Below are 22,671 nucleotides of genomic sequence, written 5' to 3' on the forward strand. Positions count from 1 at the left end.
CTGAGTTCCGATTTCACGTTTGCCAGTAGGCCCTTTGTTTGTCTTATTTTATTGTCTGTGAAAACTTGTCAAAAAACAGTTTAAGGCACAGTACGAGTATGTATACGTTACTGTATGGTTTGCTACAATGGGTGCTAGGGCTGCACTCTGGCGGCAGAACATTGCAGTAATATACCTGTGTTGTGTACAATAAAGTGATTACTACTACTACTAGTACTACTACTACTACTACTATATCCCCTATTACTGTACATTACTGTAGCGGCATTACGACACGGGCGCAGTCACTGTAAATTTCCTTGATAAAAACAGTTTATAGCTGCATTACTGCCACGATTAGAAAGTAATGCAGTAGAAGTTGACATCACCTTAAACATTTATGAATGTGAGAAAAATATTGTCACTTAAATCGAACTAGCGAAGTTTTTAAATTTAAATATTAGACTGACTGTAGGTATAAACCGTGCATGCAACTTAAAACCAGCAAAGTCCACTTCTCCGGACAGTTTAATTAAAAAGTACATTATTGCAGAGGCCGGGAAATGGTAATTCTTAGATGAGAATCGGTATACTATGCTATATACTAATTGGCAGGAATAGAAATTCGTGGACTCTTCTTCTTCCGACATAAATCCAAAAAGCATCACTCGTATCGAACCTTCACATCAAAAACGTTACTTATTATTACAAATATTTAATAATTGGCTTTTTGCGTTGATTTTATTTAGTTGATACGTTTTTAAAACGTAAAAAACAATTCAGTAATGGATTTTCATACACCTTCCCGTCCGCTAATGTAGGTACAATAATGATTTCGGTTTATTTTTTTGTGTTTGTCCATAATGAAGAACTTCCCGTACTATTTTTGCTACAATAAACTGAACATTTCTGAGCATATTAGAGAAAAAATGATTATTATTTTACACATGGCATTCACTGTTGGTCACTCCCTGTGCGTTCAGTTGCGGGCGCTCGTGAATAAAGGTCCCATCAAAAACATTACATGTAAAAAGGTGCAAGTCTCGCAACGCTTCTACTAATACAAAAAAGTTTTGAGATGTAATGTGAAACCAAGTCGGTTATTTTAATCAGTGCCAGGGGGTGTTAAAACTGTATCAAATATATATATTTAATTTGTAATACGTATAATGACTCATACCCATACTATGTATACACATATCATAACTAAACACATCTTCATTCATACTCACATCGTACATCGTAGTGTACCTTTACTTTACCTACAATTTGTAGGAACTGCAACAGTAACTTTGTAATAGCATATATTTATATGGGATTACAAACTTACTTATGCAGTTCTTAGATCTTTAAAACGTGACTGATATTGCAATATTTTTAGGTTTTCTATGGCTGGATAAGCTGAAAACTACTTATGTTTAAAATTTGAAGGTTGTGGGTATACTAGAAGTACCTTAGAATTGTGATGATCGTAGGTGAGTGAGTGAGTGAGTGTGTCAGTGTCGAAAATAAGGAACTTTGACGTACAATAATTCTTAAACTACAAGTTCAATTTGAATGTTTTTGAGAATATATCTTACGCATGTTAAGCCCTATATATTACTGAAAATTCAAGGTTCTAGCTTCAGCCAGCACAAAATTACAGGACGTCGAAAATGGCCTGAATCGCTTCGAGAAAAGGATGGTACGGCGTGCCTCTTTGTTTTGCTCGACTTGGCGGGGGCACTACCGTGCCCCCAGATAACTTACGCTAGAACGGTCCGGGTCGGGGCTGAGGCGTCCGACACTTCATTTTCTATGACGGATGATCAGTAATTACGTTCGGGCATATCCATTCAAGTCCTCATCAGCCCCACTTAGGCATGACGCACGGGAGGGTTCCCGTTTCCTCTGCTCTAGCTTAGCGTACGATGTGAAATCAAAAACATTTAAAATGGTAAGTACGAATAGTTATTAGAAACTGCAGCTTTTTTACAATTCTCACAGCTAAATTCTGAGGCCGGCCTTAATTTGCTCTTTTAATTGAATATATAAGATTGTATTTATTGAGATGCGAGGGGATCAAAGTAAATGAAACTTAGATTCACATATATAATTTATATTAAATCAACAATATCTCTTAGTCTTTACATTCTTTGGTATAATTGTCAGCTCGTTTAAGTTTTTCAACTAAATTCACAATCGTCCATGAAAGAATTAGTACATCTAGTATAATTATTTATTTGTATAGTTTCCATTCTTATTATCTAATCTAAGTGTTATTTGCCCAAATAATTGTATGCATAAGCAGAAGAATTTGACACCCTTGCAATGTAGTAGCGGACCCTGGTGATGTAACTGAAACAAAAAATATACACTACAGTTAACACAAATATGTGAACAATGTAAATACTGTATTCTTGTAACCGGGTTGTCCAACAGCGTGCCTATTAATATATGAATAAAATATTGTCATTATACCATAATTGTGCATAAACTCTCGAATATTTTTTAAACTTATTGAAACATCCGTAAAAAAGTAAAATTCTTTATTTGTACCTATCTATATTACAACATGACGTATAATGTAAATATCGACTTTGTACTCGTTAATATGTATCGTTTGTTATGTGTAGGTATATTGTATTGTAGTTATATTAGTTATCACCATTTTGCGCTTATTGGCTGTACAATGTTTTTAGTATGACTTCATATAGTGTGAAATACTAAAATACGGTACTACTTTGCCGAACTAGTGCGGGAATAAGCACTTTCCGTGCTTATGTCAAAAATTTAAAGGGCCATATTATTTATGAACCTACTGTAAAAAGTTGTTCAAAACACGTGTGAATAGATAATTCGCAACTCGTGTCGATTTCCTTTCGGTCGCGTTTTAATTCATCACCACTCGTTGTGAACTCCGTACTTTTCGCACTTGTATCATAAATAACTATTTACAAAATGGAATATTAAAAAGCACTAAGTAGTTCGCAAAAAATAATTTTGCGAACGCTAAACGGCCACGCAAATCACCACATTTTGAGCAACGGTATAAAAAATAATTTCCACTACGTGATAATTAATTTTCAAGCTAGATTAAATTAAAACACAAGCACCATTTTTAAGAATATTTTTAACATTTCACTACAAAATGTTATTTCATGTGGCAACTTTGCGTCGTTTCGCCGCTGAAAGCCTTTAGTAATTTAATTTCGCCAGCTTTGAGCTGAACGCACAGAGAGCAGAACAAGTTTTACGGAATCTTCCGAGAAAATAATATTATTAACCTATTCAATTAAAATATTTAATAAGACTTTTACGACAGCAAATAATTTACTTAAACCTTTGGTGTTTGATGTGAAGTTACTAATTGATTCAAGAGTTTTTACTCTTGAATATAAATTTGAGATTACAGAATTTTATATCGCAAAGCGCATTCATTGCTATTCTATCCAGTATCATCTAGGAAGAATGTTAGAAAGAAGTTATAACAGATTTGTTACTGTTATGACTAAATAATTGATGATAGATATATTATATTATATTAGGGCTTTCGGTATTACAATTGAATTATCATTATAGAATTGTGTTCTTTCGTAGCGTGATCCTCTAAATATATATGTACGAGTATATATATCCTATATACTTTATTTCTTGGGTCCCAAAGGTTCCTTTGTTACTTTTTTGCTAATACATATTCTCTTTCAAACGTATCTATAATAAAATGTGATGGAATGGGTTTGTTCCTGGTTCGTCGTAAACCTGTTTCGTCGGATTCCTGATTCGTCGAAATGTGCTAAAAATGTTAGAAAAAGTACGATCACTGGTGATTACATTAAATCTTCATATTTAGGTAATAAATACTGGTTTACTGCACGACATATTTAATTATATGTATATAATTCCGACGAAACAATAATACGACGAATCAGGAATCCGATGAAACAGGAATACGACGAAACAGGAATACGACGAACCAGGAACAAACCATGGAATGTAGGTACCCATTTATAAAAAAGCGAAGCGTATCAAAACTTTTCACAGAACTACTTAATAATTGTATTGTCACGTTAATTTAATGACTAATATAATATTCAATTGTCAATGATTGCTGTTACTAAACTTTTATCATTTACGAGGCTAACCTCGTACGTATACGTAAGTATACCTACGTACGTACATTACCAAATATACGCACAAAACGCATCTTAGAGGGCATAATATAGATTTGCTGAATTTAAGCGCAAATTGACGTCACGTGCCCTGGAAGTCCCTGAAACTGTCAAATTGTGAATGGGCTTGTTTTAAATGTATCTCGTTAACATGACATAAAATAGCATGTATATTTACAAATCACGGGATTTTCTTTTGTTGCGACAAGGTTTTGCTTAAATGGTAAATAAGTCTACCTAGTTCTGTATAATTTAAATTTACATTTTTTGCTCCTTTGAAACGACTTTTTCTAGGAAAGTAATAAATTAAGAAAACGGCATAGATATGCCATTTTACATAATGTTTCAATATTGTCTTGCATATAGCGCGTATTTTTTATATAACCACAAAAGAAACGAAACAAACACAAGTTTTAGTCCTATGACACTTTCATGAAAGATTTGATTAGTTATATTTTTAATTGACCTACATAGTAAACACCAGTAGTGGCGGCGCGTCAAACATATCCATATAATTTGGCTTACATATTTCCTTTGCAACTCTGCTCAAACGTCCAAAAACGTGCAAGCCGGTGGGAATCGGTTTTTATTGATGCGCCGCCACTGGCTAAACACGCTGTTGTGACGTCGCCTGGTACGACTCTTTGAATAAAAATAAAGTAGGTAGGTACCTACATAGATACATATATGATATAGCTGACAATATTGATAGGTACTGATATCAAATAGATAGAGACGGCCAAAGTGGTCAAATTTATCGGAACACATCTTTTTTTATCAAAGTAATAAATTATGTTTCGATATAAATAATTTTCCGTCACAATTTATTTTATGGTAACTGTACAGTGTACATTGCGTGTGTCTTTCGTTTTAATAGACTATTCACATATTGTATATTTTTTTGGTTTGTTCCTGGTTCGTCGTATTCCTGTTTCGTCGGATTCCTGATTCGTCGCGTCGAATATGTCGTGCAGTAAACCAGTATTTACTACCTAAATATGAAGATTTAATGTAATCACCAGTGATCGTACTTTTTCTAGCATTTTTAGCACATTTCGACGAATCAGGAATCCGACGAAACAGGAATACGACGAACCAGGAACAAACCACTTTTTTCACCATCAAGTATTGGTTAATTAAATAATGGCTTCGCTGCTTGAAGTGCTCGGATTTCCCGTGCGCTGATGTTCTAATAGTTAGGGAGGCGAATAGGGGAATTTTCGGCAATACTCGAGCGTGGCAGTTTAAGATATGAGAGATACCTTAGACCTAATAGAACAACCTTGTAAAGTATTTAGCTCTATATGTAGTGACGCGCGCCTAGGATAGACGATCAGATTAGTAAAAAAAAATGGATAGTCTGAAATACTCGAGCGCGTCAGATTAAGATATTGGGGGTTGATTTTAGTGTTTAAAGACTAAATTTAACTAATCTGACGATAAGTCCTTGACGCCGCCGAGTTATAGGGTCGCGAACTTGTAAAAAAAAACGTTAATCCGGCATTCTAAAGCGCGATTTTTTTTTATTTTATTTTGAAGAATATAATCTAAAACTTACTAAAAATACAAAATCTGCCGGTTTCCGCATGACCGGAAGTGTGGAGGAGCCATTTCGTCTTCCTAAGAACGCGTTGCGGCATATAAGTCGCGAACGATACATTTTACAAAAAAAAAGTTTAAATAAACAAAAAAGGTAATTTTATTTTACACAAAAAAGGTCTCTTTACATTTTTGTCCAAATAAAAAGCGCGGCCACGGAATTTTTTGAACCAAAAACCTTTTTCGGTCAGATTAAGAGAACCCACCAACATTTTTGTCAGATTAAAAAAATATGCTTTCAGGATACCGAGATAAACCTCCCCTATGAAAATCTGACGCGCTCGAGTATTTCAAAAAAACTTTTTTTTTTTGCATTTTCAAAAATTCATCGTAACTTATCGTCACGCCGAAATCGTCAGTTTTTTTAAAAGAAGCTTCCTTGGGGCCTACTTAACACCCCTTCCGAAAATCTGACGCGCTCGAGTAAATTTTTTTTTTTGCATTTTTGACTACTTTATATCAGGGATGTTGCGAATGCAGATTTTTTGACATCCGCGGATGCGGATGCGGATGCGGATATTTAATGGCTCACATCCGCGGATGCGGATGCGGATGCGGATGTCAAGATTAGGTACTTAGAAAACGTCAAATATTACATTTTTAGTATTTTTGTATTAAAAAAAAACGAAAAGTTTAGTATTTGAGCAAGAATATAGGTGCGTTATATTTAATAAACAGTAACTTCGCCGACTTTTCTGGATCTAGACGATTTCGTTATAGGTAATGACGAAATTACCTAGCACTTACGCCGCCGCTAAGACGTTCCTGTAGCGATTTGTTCGACATCCGCATCCGCATAAGCTCCGCATCGATTTTATGCGGATGCGGATGCAGATGCGGATGTTGAAAAGAATGCGGAAGTTCCGCGGTTGCGGATGCGGATGCGGATGTTCGCAACATCCCTGCTTTATATGCCTACCCCCACCACGGAAACCGGCACATCAGTATACCGTTGTTATCAGAGGCACTCGGGGCATACGTAGTATGAATATCTGACGCGCTCGAGAATGCCCAAGTAACTGTTTTTTTTAACATTTTTGAAAAACCGTACACGCCAAACCCACCGCTAAAATGGTTTTTGCCATACGAGCTTTTCTTTTCGAAATTATTTTATCTTTCGATTTTGATAGGTCTCGACGGCGCCGTTGAATTACGCCATTTAGCTACCTCGCCTCCCTAACTATAAGGCAAGCCAAGCTTGAGATATTACAAAAGAAAATAAATATAACAATAATTCCTCCTTTGTGTTAAAGTTAACAGAAATAGAATTAGTTCGTATATTAAAACAACGTTTGGAAAGCCTTTTAATATTAACACGTCGCTTTAACCGCTCACAAATCATAACCTTTGAGATTTATGAACCTCAAAATAATTTACTGTTAGGGTTCAGTGTACGGGCAGGGTTGCCTTGCGTCGAAGATAAATTTATTATCTCCAGACAACGCCCTACTGTGTTGCCCTTGGAGGAAATTGTCTCAGAAACGAGGCGGGAAGCAGTAACTCATTGGGCTCTCAATGCCCCTTTTAGACCAATGATCTTATTAGTAGCGCTTTTGATAAAAATCGATTTTGCGTGAAGGCAAACGAATAATTTAATGCAGATGCAACTTGCTATTTTATCTTTAGTGCTAATGGTATTAGAATAGGTAGGTATCTGAGATTCCTACTAAAACAACATCTGATTTAATTATCAGATATTTTAAAAACTAACTTAGACGCAGATTAATTATTTTATTAAATAGTTTGACTTAGTGAAATTTGCTACGTTTAGTACTTAATCGAAACATACTTGTCTCTAAATTTAACTCTCGAAGCCGTGAGTTCAGGTCTCACCCAAGACAGTAATTTTTCCACTTTTAAATTTAAATTTATTCTAAGTTTAATAGCATCGTTCGCAGACGTTTCTGCTTATTAAAAATTAAAATTAATACTTGTCTCTATTAAGAGTCGCATAAAATAAATTATAGTATATTATATTGTGACATTCTCATTATTGTTTTTAAACTAATAGTGAGCTTACCACGTTCTATTTTCGGATCTCCGTTGGCAGAATAAAGAGCAATTGTTGAATCGTCCCTGTAAAGGTCTCCTCCCGCCTTGGCCTCGCATCTGAGAATGGGCGCCCCTCTCTCGTAGTGGGCAGGCCACAGCTGGATCTGGACGTGGAGCTCCGCTCGGAACAAGCCCTCGGGAGCTGGCTGCACCTGGTACGAGCCCGGTGTTACCTGGTAAGTTTAAAGAAATGTTAAGAACGCTCTACCACAGATCAACAAGCAAGTGATCAACAGAAAACCTCCGTGTCGCCGAAATAATTTTTAGCTTGTAATTTTTTTTTATTATATGTATGTTAGTTTGTAAGGTATGTATCTATGGGCCTTAGTTGCCTGACAATAAATGATATTTGATTTGATTGGTTTTTTTACAATGGAGACCACAAAAGATTGAGTTTGAATGGAAACATTTAATACCGCTTCTTTATATTTGAATACTTGGAATATATAAGAAAAAAAATTGCTAGATTTGGTGTGTGCTGTGATCCAACTGTAGGTAAAAACTATTTACAGCACAAGTGCTATTTAACTTGTAGGTACCTAAGTACAGTCGACGTCAAAGATATATTTACAATTGAAAGTTACAAAAAAATCTTTACATTAAAATAAGTTGCCATGTAATGTGACAAGTACTTGTTTACGTGATATATTACAGTTTTATATTTTCACACAATGTGCCCAAAATATGTTTACACTATTTAATCCATTGTAGTTTGGCCCTTTTTCTGACGTATGTTCATTTACATGACAAGTTACAGAATAATATTTACTACTAATGTGTCAAACGTGATACACGTCAAGAGCAACATTTCTGTTTTTACGTTTCATGATGCATAACAACTTTTACGCATTCTGCTACAAAAACATATTTACACAATTCACCTGTTTATTTACTAATTTCTTTATAATTCACCTATTTCATTCTGGCCTACTTTTTATTTATGAAACCTCCTTGCTATAATTTTCTTTACCTTCTTACTTATTTTTATTAATTCATATTAAGAATATTCATATTAGCTTTTGCGTTTGACATGGCGCCGAAAAGGGTTAACTTATAATTCTTCAGTATCTATGCATTTACAAAATAACCGGCCAAGGGCGAGTCGGATTCGTCCATTAAGGGTTCTGTACAATTGGCAAAAAATCACGTTTGTTGTATGGGAGCTCCACTTAAATATTTATTTTATTCTGATTTTAGTACATATTTGTTATTAAACTTAACGGCACAGAAATACATCGTCTGAAAGTTTTAACTATTTGTGAGATAGATGCAGTCTGGTGACAGACAGACAGACGAACGGACAGTAGAGGTTTAGTAATTGGGTCGGTTTTAACCTTTGGGTACGAAACCCTGAAAATCAAAAATACTGAAAATGGTTTAAATGTAAACATCGAAATTACATACTCGACATAGCATTGACGTCATCTAAACGAACGAGACAAACAGACCATTTGACAGTATGGTACTCTTTTCGATGATTGTCATTATTTGAAATTAGAATGCAGCTTTCAAATGTTTGTAAAGATATTTATTTAGCAGGAGGTGTATAAAACTGTTTATGTATGGTTGATTGTAAATATTACATTAGATCTTTACATGCAATTTAATTTGGTACATTAAGAGTAAATATTATTCTGTAACTTGTCATGTAAACAAACATACGTCATAAAAAGGGGCAAACTACACGGATTAAATAGTGTAAACATATTTTGGGCACATTGTGTGAAAATATAAAACTGTAATATATCACGTAAACAAGTACTTGTCACATTACATGGCAACTTATTTTAATGTAAAGATTTTTTTGTAACTTTCAATTGTAAATATATCTTTGACGTCGACTGTACCTGAGTACCTAAAAACACACTAGACATCCATTTTCATTGCTCGTAAGGGTGTATTTTTAACTTCGTATAATAACAGGAAGCCTGGAAAAATCGCTAATAGTAGAGAATATGTACCTAGTTGAAAATGGTTTTTATAATTTAGTATATTGTGTTGATGTATAACTTCGGTCGAAAAAAAAATTGCTTATAGAAAAAAGAGCAGAAACTGACAAAGAAGTTCATTGTAACAACAAAAAGTAGGTACTAAACTTACGCGCAACTAACGTGTTAAAACACTGTTCAAGAGAACAAAAAGTAAGCAGATTTTCCAAGCTTAGCACTCCATATCAGGAACATTGCAGGAACAGTGCACTAATACCCCTATTGTGGTGCAAAAGGAAATTCTTGCTCGTTTACAAGATTATGTTTTAAGTAGGTACCTACACAAAGTTTAGTGTTTACTTTGCACTAAAGGTTGCTGCCTTAGACTTAACACTAAGTATAAATATTTGTTTGTGAGTGCCTACCTTTGTACCTTCTACGAATAATTTACAAGTTTATAAAAAAAGTGGTGGCCGCCTGGTAGGTCGGTCCAGATACCACTGGAGAGACAGTGTGGAAGCGGATCTGCGTCAGCTTCAAGCCGATAATTGGCAGGAAACGGCGCAGGATCGGGAAAAGTGGTGTGCTCTCGTCTCTGAGGCCAAGACCCTCTTTGGGTAGCTGAGCCGTATTAGTTACTTATAAAAAACGAAATTTTAAAAACTATTCGTTTCAGTGAACTATCGCCACTATTGAACTATTGATGTCACTGTAAAGATAAGTAGGTACAGTTAAAAGCTTGAATCGAAAATGAAATTATTGAGAAAAACTTATTGAAAAGTAAGTTGATCTGCCAATTTACTCATAGTATTTGTCGAAGAGCATTAAGTATGTATAGTTGGTGGGACTTTTAGCTAATAGTTTTACTCGGGTGGATACATATTGCGCGGTGACTAGAATTTTGACTGGACACTGCAAGTTGAACAAACACATGTTCCGAATAGGGAAAAAACAAGATGCGACATGCAGGTTCTGTCAGGAGTCAGAGGAGACTGCTATGCACATTCTCTGTTCCTGCGGACCACTAATGTCCAAAAGAAGTACCTACCTAGGGCGACACATACTGGAACCCTATGAGGTACAGAGCATTACGGCCCAAATAATCTGGAGCTTCCTGGATTCAACGGGCATCAGTAGTGAACTTTAAAGGGCTGTCACAATAGATCATAGCTTGGTCGAAGCGACACTCAAAGGCCCACAGAACCCCAATAATAATAATACATATTGTGTCGTTATTCTGTTCCGTTTTCCGAGGGACAGGTAGGTAACTAATAGTGGCACAATTTGTCAGAAGAATTGTACATTACATCACGTATTTTTAACCCTTTACCTACGGGCCTTTGAATCACTCCGTCACCGCCCAATACGGGCATGTTTTAGCGAGAGTCAGCGATTAGGTATAATTTCACATACTTGTAAGTTTTGAAGTATTATACACACTTGAAACTTCACACACACAATAAGTATAATGTGTTTAATCAATGAATAATCACTTGGAGTAATAATATTCACTATTTTTTCTGCTATCAAGCACTAAGAAATTGAAGATTTTTAAGTTACTACTCGCGGATTTCACAAGTTTAAGTTTAAGAACATTAGTTTATAGTATACTTAACACAAATAAATACTCAAATAACGATAATTATGAAAATAATGCATAAATATCAATCACTTAAAACGTTGCATAAAAAAAATGTGCCACTTATGGAAAATAGTGATGTGCGTCTATCGACATTTGTCGATATATCGATAACCTAGTAAATGTAAAACTTATGATTTTGGTGAAATTATTATTAGGTAGGTACAATAGTACCTAATAATGATTTCATAACATATTCCAATATTTAAACCTAAAACGGTAAAAAAACACTAAAGATAACACTCCAAACACTGCCACGCCGTACTCTCATATCGACAACAAGGCGATGAAATTTAAAACAACACTATTGTCCGCCATATTGAGTTCAATTTTTAGTACCTCTGCAGTACGGGTGTCAACCCCAGTTGCCAGCAAAAAAGCGGTAATTTTAAAATTATGTTTATGTCAGAGCCATCTACCGAAATATTATGATTTTTTTTTATCTATACTAATCGCAGTGCATAATGTGACCGCTATTACCAAGCCACAAGGTCTCGTTTTGATTTAAAAAAATGTTTAACACGACCATTACTTCGATCAAATATAGTTGACACCCGTACTGCAGCGGTGTCGCCTTACTGGCAACTCTGGTTGACACCCGTAGGCAAAGGGTTAACGTGCTTAGTAGTTTTGTTTGATTTATCTCTCAATCCAATTCTAACGCATAATTGTGATTGAGTACTTATCAAATAGTGTAGTTAATCAAGATTTTAAAAGTTGTTTTTCCTGGGACTACTAACCGTAACCAAGGCAACGAGTTTTACTAAAAAGTAGATTTACCCACTGACTGTATTTCTGAAAGCTTTTGCTATAAATAATAACTCTAACCGCGGAATGGTGACGCGGTGGAATTTAACCACGTTCATTCATGTCGCCACGTCGTAATGTGGTTTATGACGCTAATATGAATGACGGTACATTCATTGTAAGGTCTTTCGGAGTAATAGAGGATTTCATTTTATTTATATTTTTTAAATATTCAAATTAGGTACCTTTTAGTGTCGCCTAATTTCTGCAGATTCTCGCAATAATTTCCTTTACCGAAAAGCAATTAGTAAACACAAATTAAATTTCACACAAGTAATTAAGTACCAATAAATTCGGGTAAGAGCGCGGATTGCAAGTGGTATGAAAATGATGAAAATGTTTTGATTGTTGTTACGCACTTGGTCATGTAAAAACCACAGATTCATTGGTGTGACAACTGTGAAATGTTAATCAAATGAGTACTTCGAAATTGACAGCTAATGTAGATGGCGCAGTACGGTTCCATTCATTATTCTGTAAGTTTAAGAGTCAAAAGTTTACGATTAAGTTACCACAAAACATATAGCGCCGTATAGCGCCATCATTTTCAGCTGTGAAATCCGGGCATCATTTTTACCTACTTAGACTTTACACATCTTATACAATCAATATTGGTTAACCTTTTGGACGCCAATTACCGATATATCCGCACCGTAGGTTCAAAGCCAAAGACCGATTAATCGGTCACATATCACAGAGCAACATATAGACCTACGTGCATATACATAAAGATAAAGTTCAATTTCAGTTTTGACACTACGGTGACGTGGCGTCAGCGTGACAGCTTTTGTGTTTGACACGGCGTCGAAAAGGTTAAAGCTAAATGCATGAAAGCTTTGATCTTTACTTCAGAATTCATTTCATCCACAACTTTATAATAGGCCTCACTTTTCAGACGCGGACAGTCGACGAAATAATTTATTTCCTCCATTAGCAGCGGCTGTTCCGGCCCTAGAACTTGGGCCACTTTATTAATAATGTTTACCCGGCAGCAGGAACGGGAAACCGCACAGCGATGCATAAAGCATTGAAACTAATTGTATTACATGTTACTCTACATTACGTGAAAAAAAAAATGACGTAAACGTAAACTGACAATGTGATGTCTTGTGTTGTGGTTGCAGGTTAATGTAATGATAAAAAACGTATCATTGTTGTTGTCGATCGAAAATATTTATTTTATATTGTAATTAACTACAATAAGCATAATTATCAAACAATCATGAGCTTCACGACGAGTGATGAGCGTGAAAAAAAAGCTTTAATATAAAAAAACCGACTTCTCAAAACAGTTTGAAATGCCACTTATTTTATTTACAACCAATATTGCAGTTCATATTAATTAATTTCAAACTAGTTCGCCTGATGTAGGAGGTCAGATTAGAAAATTATTAGTGAATAATATAAAAATTTTACCTTCCAATAAAATTATTATTATGTTTCCTTCCACGTCTGAGATCTTCATTGAGAGCGTAACGTCTCCGGTGACCGATAGATGCCGCTAGCGTCTATGTAGTCGCTCCGCCGCCTCGCCGTGACGTAGTTCCGCTTCCCTTTCCTGCAAACAGACGCCCGCCCCCCGCCACTCGCCGCCGCTATGTCATTGTTGAGGAGAAGTGCCGTCGGTATAAAAGTAGCCTAGTAGCCTGCCAGGAAGGCATTACTCAGATCTCAGACGTGGAAGGAAACATAATAATAATTTTATTGGAAGGTAAAATTTTTATATTATGTGTTCCGTTCCACGTCTGAGATCTTCATTGAGACCTGTTTATTATCTCCTGGTGGCGAGTCAGCGGGCGCGCAAGCGTTAGGGCTACACCTACTGTCATATAACTCAGAGAAAGAATAAATATATATATACGCCTTATTGCAACCCATGAAATCACAATAACTCGTTATAATGATGCATTACAGGAAATTGAGAATTTAAACTGTAATCCCAGGTTCGAATCTGACGTTAAACTGGTTTGAGAGATTTCTCATTCGAAATCGCATCCGATCCGCAGAATCTCGGCGATAGTATCGTCTAAAGAAAGAGTCATGTTCCCAATTAACTTAAGCCAAAATATCGCTAAGTAATTGGATAGTTTTCCAGCTAATTTAGTGATTAAGTACATCATGGATCGAAAGCAATCGTAGGCGAGGCCGGATTGGATGAGACTACTGTGTCTGAAGGAAATAAGCGCAGTGTCCCCTAACATTTTGTGTAATTCTCACAAGTTGACGTACCCAGACTACCTACTGGGTCTATACTTTATTCCGAAGCTTCTAAGAGAGTCCAGTCGGTGAGACACGTTATCTGGTTTAGAAACGAATTTCGGACACAAAATAATAGCGTCAAAGTTATCTGTGTAATTGCCTGGGCTACAGTGTAGTAGGGTAAGGTCATTGACCCTGCGGCCTGATGCTAACAGTAAAGGTGCGGCAGCTCTTCTATATAGGTACGTTGTAGGATTATTCAAGTTAGGGCAAGTAATTTGAATAAGATTTCTCGCGTCCCAAGCTGGTGGTTTGGGAGGCGCGGGTCTCGCTATTAATGACGATGGAAGAAGGCATAGTGTCCGATAGTGGTTCACATACAGCACTTGTTACAGGCTTCTGAACAAGTATCATTCTGAGAGCTAACATGGAGAATAGAAATAGATGTCTGAGATAGCTTGCTACTTCACTGGGTATTAGAGGTACCTGGCAGTCGATCTCATTTTTGATGCACCATGAAGATCCTTTCTACATTGTGGGCGTACAGCGACCTCGACAAGGGGACGATCTAGGGAGTGCTCCTCGGTACTGGTTTTCTAGACAACCAGTACCGGAACCGGAAATACCCGGTTATCGCCGGCTCGGTGTTGGAGCGTCCTATCTGACAGGAGCTACGCCTCGATTCTTAAGGTCGTTGACTTGTAAGGGATGGTGGTCTGACGTTGTGTTCACTAGGACCGCCAGTAAATTGCAAGCTTACCACAGCTGCGAGAAAGCTCTCCTCATCACGCCGTCACAGTAAACAGACTAGCCTGGGAGGTGGAGATATCCATGCCAAGTCGTATCACCGGCAGCTGCCAAACGCGTCGTGGTAGCACTTCAAAGAGTCGATTAAGACATACCGTGGTACAGTGCGAGGGCTCTCGAAAGCGGAGAGGCCGACCAACAAGGTGTGGTGCCTATCAGGCGAAGATAGTCTCGGCGGCTTCTGGGCGCAGTTGCCACTCGATGGGACGCAGTGACTTTTTGATAAACCGTCGCCTTTGGGGGTTATACCGACCTGGTAAGTAGCAAGGAACCAGCGCGAACTATAGACGATCTGCTGGCATCAGCAGTTTTTTCGACAACCGTAGTAACGGTTGTATGTTTGTAGTACACTCCTGTCGTCAGCGCTGCAGGTGCGGCCCGTTAACGATTACTCTCCACTTGAAGGGCCTCACTTCGTACATTGTCTACCATTATTAACGGACTACAGGTATAAGGTGAGGACTACGACGGTGCAATCTCAATAAACTAACGTTTGCGAATTTGAGACTGAACAGGAGGCATCGAGTATAGTTTCTGTGAGAAACTCGGCAGCAAGGCAGGTCTGTATGTTGAGAAAACCAAAAACCTTCAGTCAAACTTGTATAGGAGCATGGTAGCATGCTTTTAAGGAAATCGCACTGATGAAATCAAGTCTAAAATCGATTTTGGCGCTTTGCTTAACAAAACTGTTTCGATAAAGTCGAAGACAGACAGATGGAAACTGCTGGAGTCCTCCTGGCCCCTTTCTCTTGGTACCGGAAACACAAGCTCGTTCAGGCGCAGCGGGTTTATTTGTCCCATTTTGTTTATTAGGGGCTTGGCGAACGAGTTCGTCTTTGTAAGACGGAACTTAAGCTGGAGAGCGCGGGCAAGCAGAGAGATAATTATGTGAACACTGCAAACCTTTTCAATGCCTTCAACCTCGGTTTTGAGCGGAGCACACGGGACCTTGTCGGAGGAATCCTTAACCGAAAGCAAGAGTTTAGCGGTCTGCTCGTGCTGTTGCACCATAGCTATAAGCGCCTGCGTACCTCAATGGGGCCATGTGGACAGGGAAAACTGGTACCGTGGTACACGTGCGTGGCGCCGGACGGCAGCGGCGTGGCGCCCGGCCGGCGTCGGCTTGGCGGGTTGCATCGACACGGCCGCTGGCGATATCATTGGGAACGGCAACAGGTAAGTTTTCTTACGAACAGAACATGGGTGCCATTGCAAAGGACGACAGCGTCGTACTTGCAGCATCGACGTAATTGCCGGCGCTATCATGGCAACCGCCGCCGCTCGGAAGGTGCCGGTGCGTGAGGTGGGCGGCGCCATCGTGGCGGCAGCCACCGCCAGCTCGGGAGGCGCCGGCGCGTGACGCGAGAGGCGCCATCGTGGCGGCAGCCATCGCCAGCTCGGGAGGCGCCGGCGCGTGACGCGAGAGGCGCCATCGTGGCGGCAGCCATCGCCAGCTCGGGTGGCGCCGGCGCGTGACGCGAGAGGCGCCATCGTGGCGGCAGCCACCGCCAGCTCGGGTGGCACCGGCGCGCGACGCGAGAGGCGCCATCGTGGCGGCAGCCACCGACAGCTTGGGAGGCGCCGGCGCGTGACGCGAGAAGCGCCATCGTGGCGGCAGCCACCGCCAGCTCGGGTGGCGCCGGCGCGCGACGCGAGAGGCGCCATCGTGGCGGCAGCCACCGACAGCTTGGGAGGCACCGGCGCGTGACGCGAGAGGCGCCATCGTGGCGGCAGCCACCGCCAGCTCGGGTGGCGCCGGCGCGCGACGCGAGAGGCGCCATCGTGGCGGCAGCCACCGACAGCTTGGGAGGCGCCGGCGCGTGACGCGAGAAGCGCCATCGTGGCGGCAGCCATCGCCAGCTCGGGTGGCGCCGGCGCGTGACGCCATCGTGGCGGCAGCCACCAACAGCTCGGGAGGCGCCGGCGCGTGACGCGAGAAGCGCCATCGTGGCGGCAGCCACCGCCAGCTCAGGAGGCGCCGGCGCGTGACGCGAGAGGCGCCATCGTGGCGGCAGCCACCGACAGCTCGGGAGGCGCCGGCGCGTGACGCGAGAAGCGCCATCGTGGGGGCAGAGGCGCCGGCGCGAGACGCGAGAAGCGCCATCGTGGCGGCAGCCACCAACAGCTCGGGAGGCGCCGGCGCGTGACGCGAGAAGCGCCATCGTGGCGGCAGCCACCGCCAGCTCGGGTGGCGCCGGCGCCTTGATAGACGGCAACCGGCGCGGCGAACGGCCCCGCCGCTGTACTCGTAGTGTTTCCACAGAGTGGCTTCCACGTAACTTACCTTCCTTCCACTTTGAGCAGTCGAGATGCAGTAGCGTGCTCCCCGTGGTCCGGTCCGCCTTCACCTTGGCGCCAGGACGGGACCGAGAGGTCCGCGATCCACCCGCGCCGCGACCGCAGCAACAGGAGCGGGCGTGTGACGTCTCTCGGAGTCCCGCGGACCGGAAGCGCCTGCGCCGCGACACTTCGGGCGCCGGCCCACAGCGTCGCGGCGTCTCGGAGTCACCTCGGACGACAAGAGAAAGTCGACGGCGCCGACGCGGCGAACGACACGAACTGTCGCGTCGGAAACTAACAACACGAGGTAATACTCCCGGGCTCCGAGCACGAGCACCGACCTCGGCCGACACCTGCGGTAATCGGACGAGAACCGGGGCTTTAGCGTCCAAGTAGGCATTCACAATGCGCTTCCGAACGCCAAATACAGCTAGAATATCATTAAACTGCCTTACCAGATGGTTTGAGACAATCCAAACCTATCCTATTGCAGCGCGGCTCCGGCACCCCACCGCGCGCGCGAGGCGCCGGGGCGCCGGGCCGGCCCCGCTCCCCGCGGCAGGCACGATGACGCACGTTCCTCTCCGATGCGGAGCGACTTACGTTACCACGCGTTGTAACAAACGACACTTGAAACGACTTGTTGACGCACTTCCTACTTCACTCTCGAAAATGCGAGTTAACGGTAACGATTTTAGCAGCATGGCATGTAAAAAATAATTTAGCAAGAAAAAAGTGGGTAGAATCGAAAAGCACCGTTGGAAGATCGATCCCGAGACCGCCAAAAGACTAGTAGTGGCGATCTCTGGCTATATCTCGCTATTTAATCGAACAAACTTTGGATCGGAAATTTTTAAAGCACCATGCTGCAAAAATGTTCGCAAAAAAATTTGCGGACCATCGGTCAGGACGGTCGACGAAACAATGTCATAGCGGCGGCGAGTGGCGGGGGGCGGGCGTCTGTTTGCAGGAAAGGGAAGCGGAACTACGTCACGGCGAGGCGGCGGAGCGACTACATAGACGCTAGCGGCATCTATCGGTCACCGGAGACGTTACGCTCTCAATGAAGATCTCAGACGTGGAACGGAACACATAATATATTAATATAGATAGGTATTCATACATGAATACTTACAAAAATAATGTCAGTGACTGAAATCTTATTAATTCGTCGACAATTGTGTTGAATTGATCAAAGCCTCGACTCTAAACGTTGACTTACTTAAGTAGAACATCATTTCCAGATTTTAACGTTCTTAATTAAATTCCCTTGTCTACTTTTACGCGATTAACGCCAGGAAAGGAGATTGTGGAAACGTTTTGCTCTCAATTGTAGGGTTACCACTTTACATATTTTTTCAGATAAATGACTGCGCCTAAAATACGGAAATTTCATGAAAAAAAACCTTTTTTTGTTTTAAAGTAGACTTTGGAAGAATAATTAAACACTTTAAAGTTGGCTAAGTTTTAAATGGCAATAGATGTGTCATATTGGCAACACATTTGTGCTCTTTAGTTTACTCAGGTTTTTTTAAAGTAAATTAAGGAATGATGGTCAGAACTTTAGAAATTAGTACCTCAAAACCACTTTGATGTTGTAACGTACACGATAAATATTCATAGAATGGAAAAATGTAGGGTATTTGCATGTATAATACGTATAATACGTTTTTACTGACAAAATGTTTAGTTTCATTGACATATATCTCAGGACTGGCCTTAAATGCACTAAAAATGATACTAGTTCAGCGGTGTCACTCACGAATTCGAGCCAATCGTGCAGACAAACGCAACTAGTTGCGACCAATCGCGCGGCCGCGCGTGCGTGATGTGAACTCATCAATAGTCATCAACCAATCGCGTTGTAGCGGTGTCACACCGCTGTAAGTACTTGCTCCATTCATGCCCCATTCTTATTGCCCGTAACTGATATATATGTCAATGTTTAGCTTCCTGTCAGCTTGTTTAAGAGCCCATCAGCGTGCACACTAGCGCCACTGCTAAATAATCGTGATTATTTAAATTTAAACATATCACAGGTGTTTAAAAAAGGGGACCGCTACGTACTGTATTTTGTATTTAAGTACCTTTTGTATACATCAAACTAGTCTTTATGTCGCGTCTATGCGTCCAAAGTAAAACGGCCGTTTTTGTTTTGAGTACCTACCGGCGGCCGGCTGCGTTGCGCTTGCAATTTGATAGATACTATAATAGGAAAAAATGCCACTATTTATCAGATTTGTTTCTACTTACGGGCTGGTCGTTGAGCAAAAAAGCAAGCTCGGAGGCCGGCCGGCTGGGCCCCGACGAGCAGTTGGCGTGCAGCACATCGCCCGGCATGTAGTAGTGCTGGCTCGTGTGAATGGTCGGCGGCGATGCTGGCCAAACTGTTTGGAAGATTTATTTCTTAAAACATTATTGGAATAAAGTATCAGTCCCCAGACACTCCTCCTTTCGGGCAAACTCGGCTCCATTCGACTCAGCATTGCTCTGAGCACAGAACATATTAAAGAGGTTAGAACGGCTATCGCGCGCAGTTAGTATCGGAACCGGTGTCGCCGCTCGTTCCTCTCCACATTTCCACATTTCTCGCGCAACGGTAGTAAAAACTTGTGTGCCTGGTGAATGGATACGCCTCCTTTAGACAGATTTGATGTCTGGCTTCTTAATCTGAACGTTATTGTGGCGCAAAAGGCATGTTTACGTTTTTCGGTCAGCGCGGGCGAGTACTAGCATGCGAGCGTTTGCTCATAACCGGCGGCGACACGTACCCTGCGCGCATCGCCATTCTACTAATTGTTCTGTGGCTCTGAGCAATTATTTAGCGTTGGCATCACTTGACGTCCTTTTGCGTGCACGACCACAGATAAGATAAAGACTTGAATTTTGACAACCCTAAATAGCCGAAAGGGATAGTGCCATACATTAGAAAGGGATAGCATGATTCGTCTCTGAATCGCTGTCAAACTTCGGTTTTGGAGAAAGTGTCCTTCCTGTCTGTACGGTAATACTATTATTTATTCTGTGTCATTATTTAGATTTATATAGGAAAGTTAGATTGACGATCTTTTGCTAACAATATGCTGGACACTACGCCAGACACAATAGAACGAACAATGGGATGACGCCTGTAGGCTTCTAGTGTCCACCAAGGTGTTAAAATAATGTTATGGGCGATATGTGTAGGTATGTGGGTAGTTTATGTTTAATGTAATTTACGGTAATGTTTCAAATTGTAATGTCTTTAATAAATAATTAATGAGTGTTTATGTTTATGGTATTAATATGTACCTATATGTAAGTAACTAGATAATATTCTTCATGAGAGCCAAGGTTAATTTATTCGTTTAGATGCCCGGAACTTCCGTAAAAAAAAACTGAAGATACCAATATATTGAATTACAAAAAGTCTAAGTTGCGTAATCTACCACTAGATCAGACCAATAATTATTGTTACTTACATAAATTTAACTGAATTTAACACATTATAAATTTAAGAGAATGTTGTTATGCTAAATAAATTAAATAATTTTACCGACGACTTCCATAATATTGGACACGATGGAGGTGGCAAATGAGGGCGCGTCGGCAGTCACCTCGCAGCTGAAGTTCCCCGATAGCCCGAAGCTCACTCGTGTCAGAACCACTTGGCTCTGGTTAGATCGAGATAGCTGGGAACAAAATAATATAATGACATATATTTTTTTTTCCTCCAGGACCACAAAGTTGAATTCCTAAAATGTTGAAATCCCAAAATGTTGACTTTGACTTGAACTTAACTAGACGGAGCCCCGCTTCGCGGGGCTCCTATTTGTAGGCGGTTTGCCCTTCGGGCATCTGAAGCTACCTAACGAACCTAACCTACCTACCTATTGATTTAGTCTGATATCATTTTGAGAATCCAACATTTTGGGATTTCAACATTTTAGGAATTCAACTTTGTGGTCCTGGAGGATTTTTTTAAATTATAATTAAATAGACAGGTAAATTACTCAGTATTTCGTGTTACTTATGTTACTTCGGGTGGGGTTAGAGAAACATCCTTTATTTTTCACGGGGCATTAGAAACCGTACGAGGAAATTGTTTCCACGTAAGCATTTTTAAGTTTTGATTAGTGCAGTAGTTTTATTTTTAGAATTATGATTAAATTTAGTTTTAGATGTATTTAAATCTTCTCGGGCAGAGATGTAGGGTTAGAGCCGGTGTAGCTATATTTGGCGTTCATAAGCGAATTGTAATATCACTTGAAAAATAAAGTATCTTTATCATTATCTTATCTAATACATATTATATGAAAAATAATTGAAATGGAGTTTCAAATATTTTTTATCTATCAAAATGTCCCTTCACTTGTCGAAAACTCCGAAACAGAACATGCGAGAAATTGTATTATTTATATTATTCAATGTCTGTATAAAACGTGATCATAGCTTTAAGTTTTTATACTCTTTGTTGAATGATATCAAAATGTCAACAGTCTTATTTATACTTATTGCTTCACGCAGTTAAAATTCGGCACCCAAATTAAAAATAACATAAGCGAGCACTCGCTTCACAATAACAACGAAAAAGCATATTCTATCAAACTCAGCATCAAGGTAGACATTTAATAATTCTCGCAAAAAATCTCTACCGCATTTCCGGGCATATTCAGGCAATTTTCAGATGCTGTAGCAAGGGCACATTTTTCCTTAGAACAAGTCCATCTTTCCCTGTCTCGGTCCCGGCGTCTGTACATAAATTTTACCCCTTTATCGCGGCGTACTCTTATTTCGCAGTGTTTCTGTAATAATAACTCAATGAGCTTCCCCTTTGCTCTCAATCTTTTATAGCTGAGATTAACATTTAATATCCAATGGAATTAGGTAAATTAATGGTTCAGCGCCTCTTTTGTTGTCAAACGTAAAAAAATTACACGTGTAAAGTTTTATTTTTAAAATTTGTCTGCCAAAAGACGAGTCCGGCGAATTTTTTGTTCTGAACCTGTTCTGGATTAGGTCCGTCAGCTATCGAAAGCGATATTTCTGGACCAGAAATGTGAGATATGTTACTTTTGGCAGCTGACACTTCTATCTATGTTCACACATCATCTATGTTGACACCAGGGATGTTGCGAACATCCGCATCCGCATCCGCAACCGCGGAACTTCCGCATTATTTTCAACATCCGCATCTGCATCCGCATCCGCATAAAATCGATGCGGAGCTTATGCGGATGCGGATGTCGAA

At 40.3% G+C, this 22,671-nt stretch overlaps 1 protein-coding gene across 1 annotated transcript in view; it reads right to left on the minus strand.

Moving 5' to 3' along the window:
- Positions 1-2,061: 2,061 nt before the first annotated feature.
- LOC134659203 (uncharacterized) overlaps positions 2,062-22,671 on the minus strand; it is an 89,408-nt gene continuing 68,798 nt past the window's right edge. The window contains exons 5-8 of the mRNA XM_063514836.1: positions 20,977-21,112; positions 19,695-19,828; positions 7,750-7,954; positions 2,062-2,316 (exon numbers count right to left, since the gene is read on the minus strand). Coding sequence (XP_063370906.1) covers positions 2,231-2,316; positions 7,750-7,954; positions 19,695-19,828; positions 20,977-21,112 — 561 coding nt within the window. The 3' untranslated portion in view covers positions 2,062-2,230. The remainder of the gene's footprint in view (positions 2,317-7,749; positions 7,955-19,694; positions 19,829-20,976; positions 21,113-22,671) is intronic.

The sequence above is a fragment of the Cydia amplana genome, chromosome 2 (genome assembly GCF_948474715.1).
Source record: "Cydia amplana chromosome 2, ilCydAmpl1.1, whole genome shotgun sequence".
NCBI lineage: Eukaryota > Metazoa > Arthropoda > Insecta > Lepidoptera > Tortricidae > Cydia > Cydia amplana.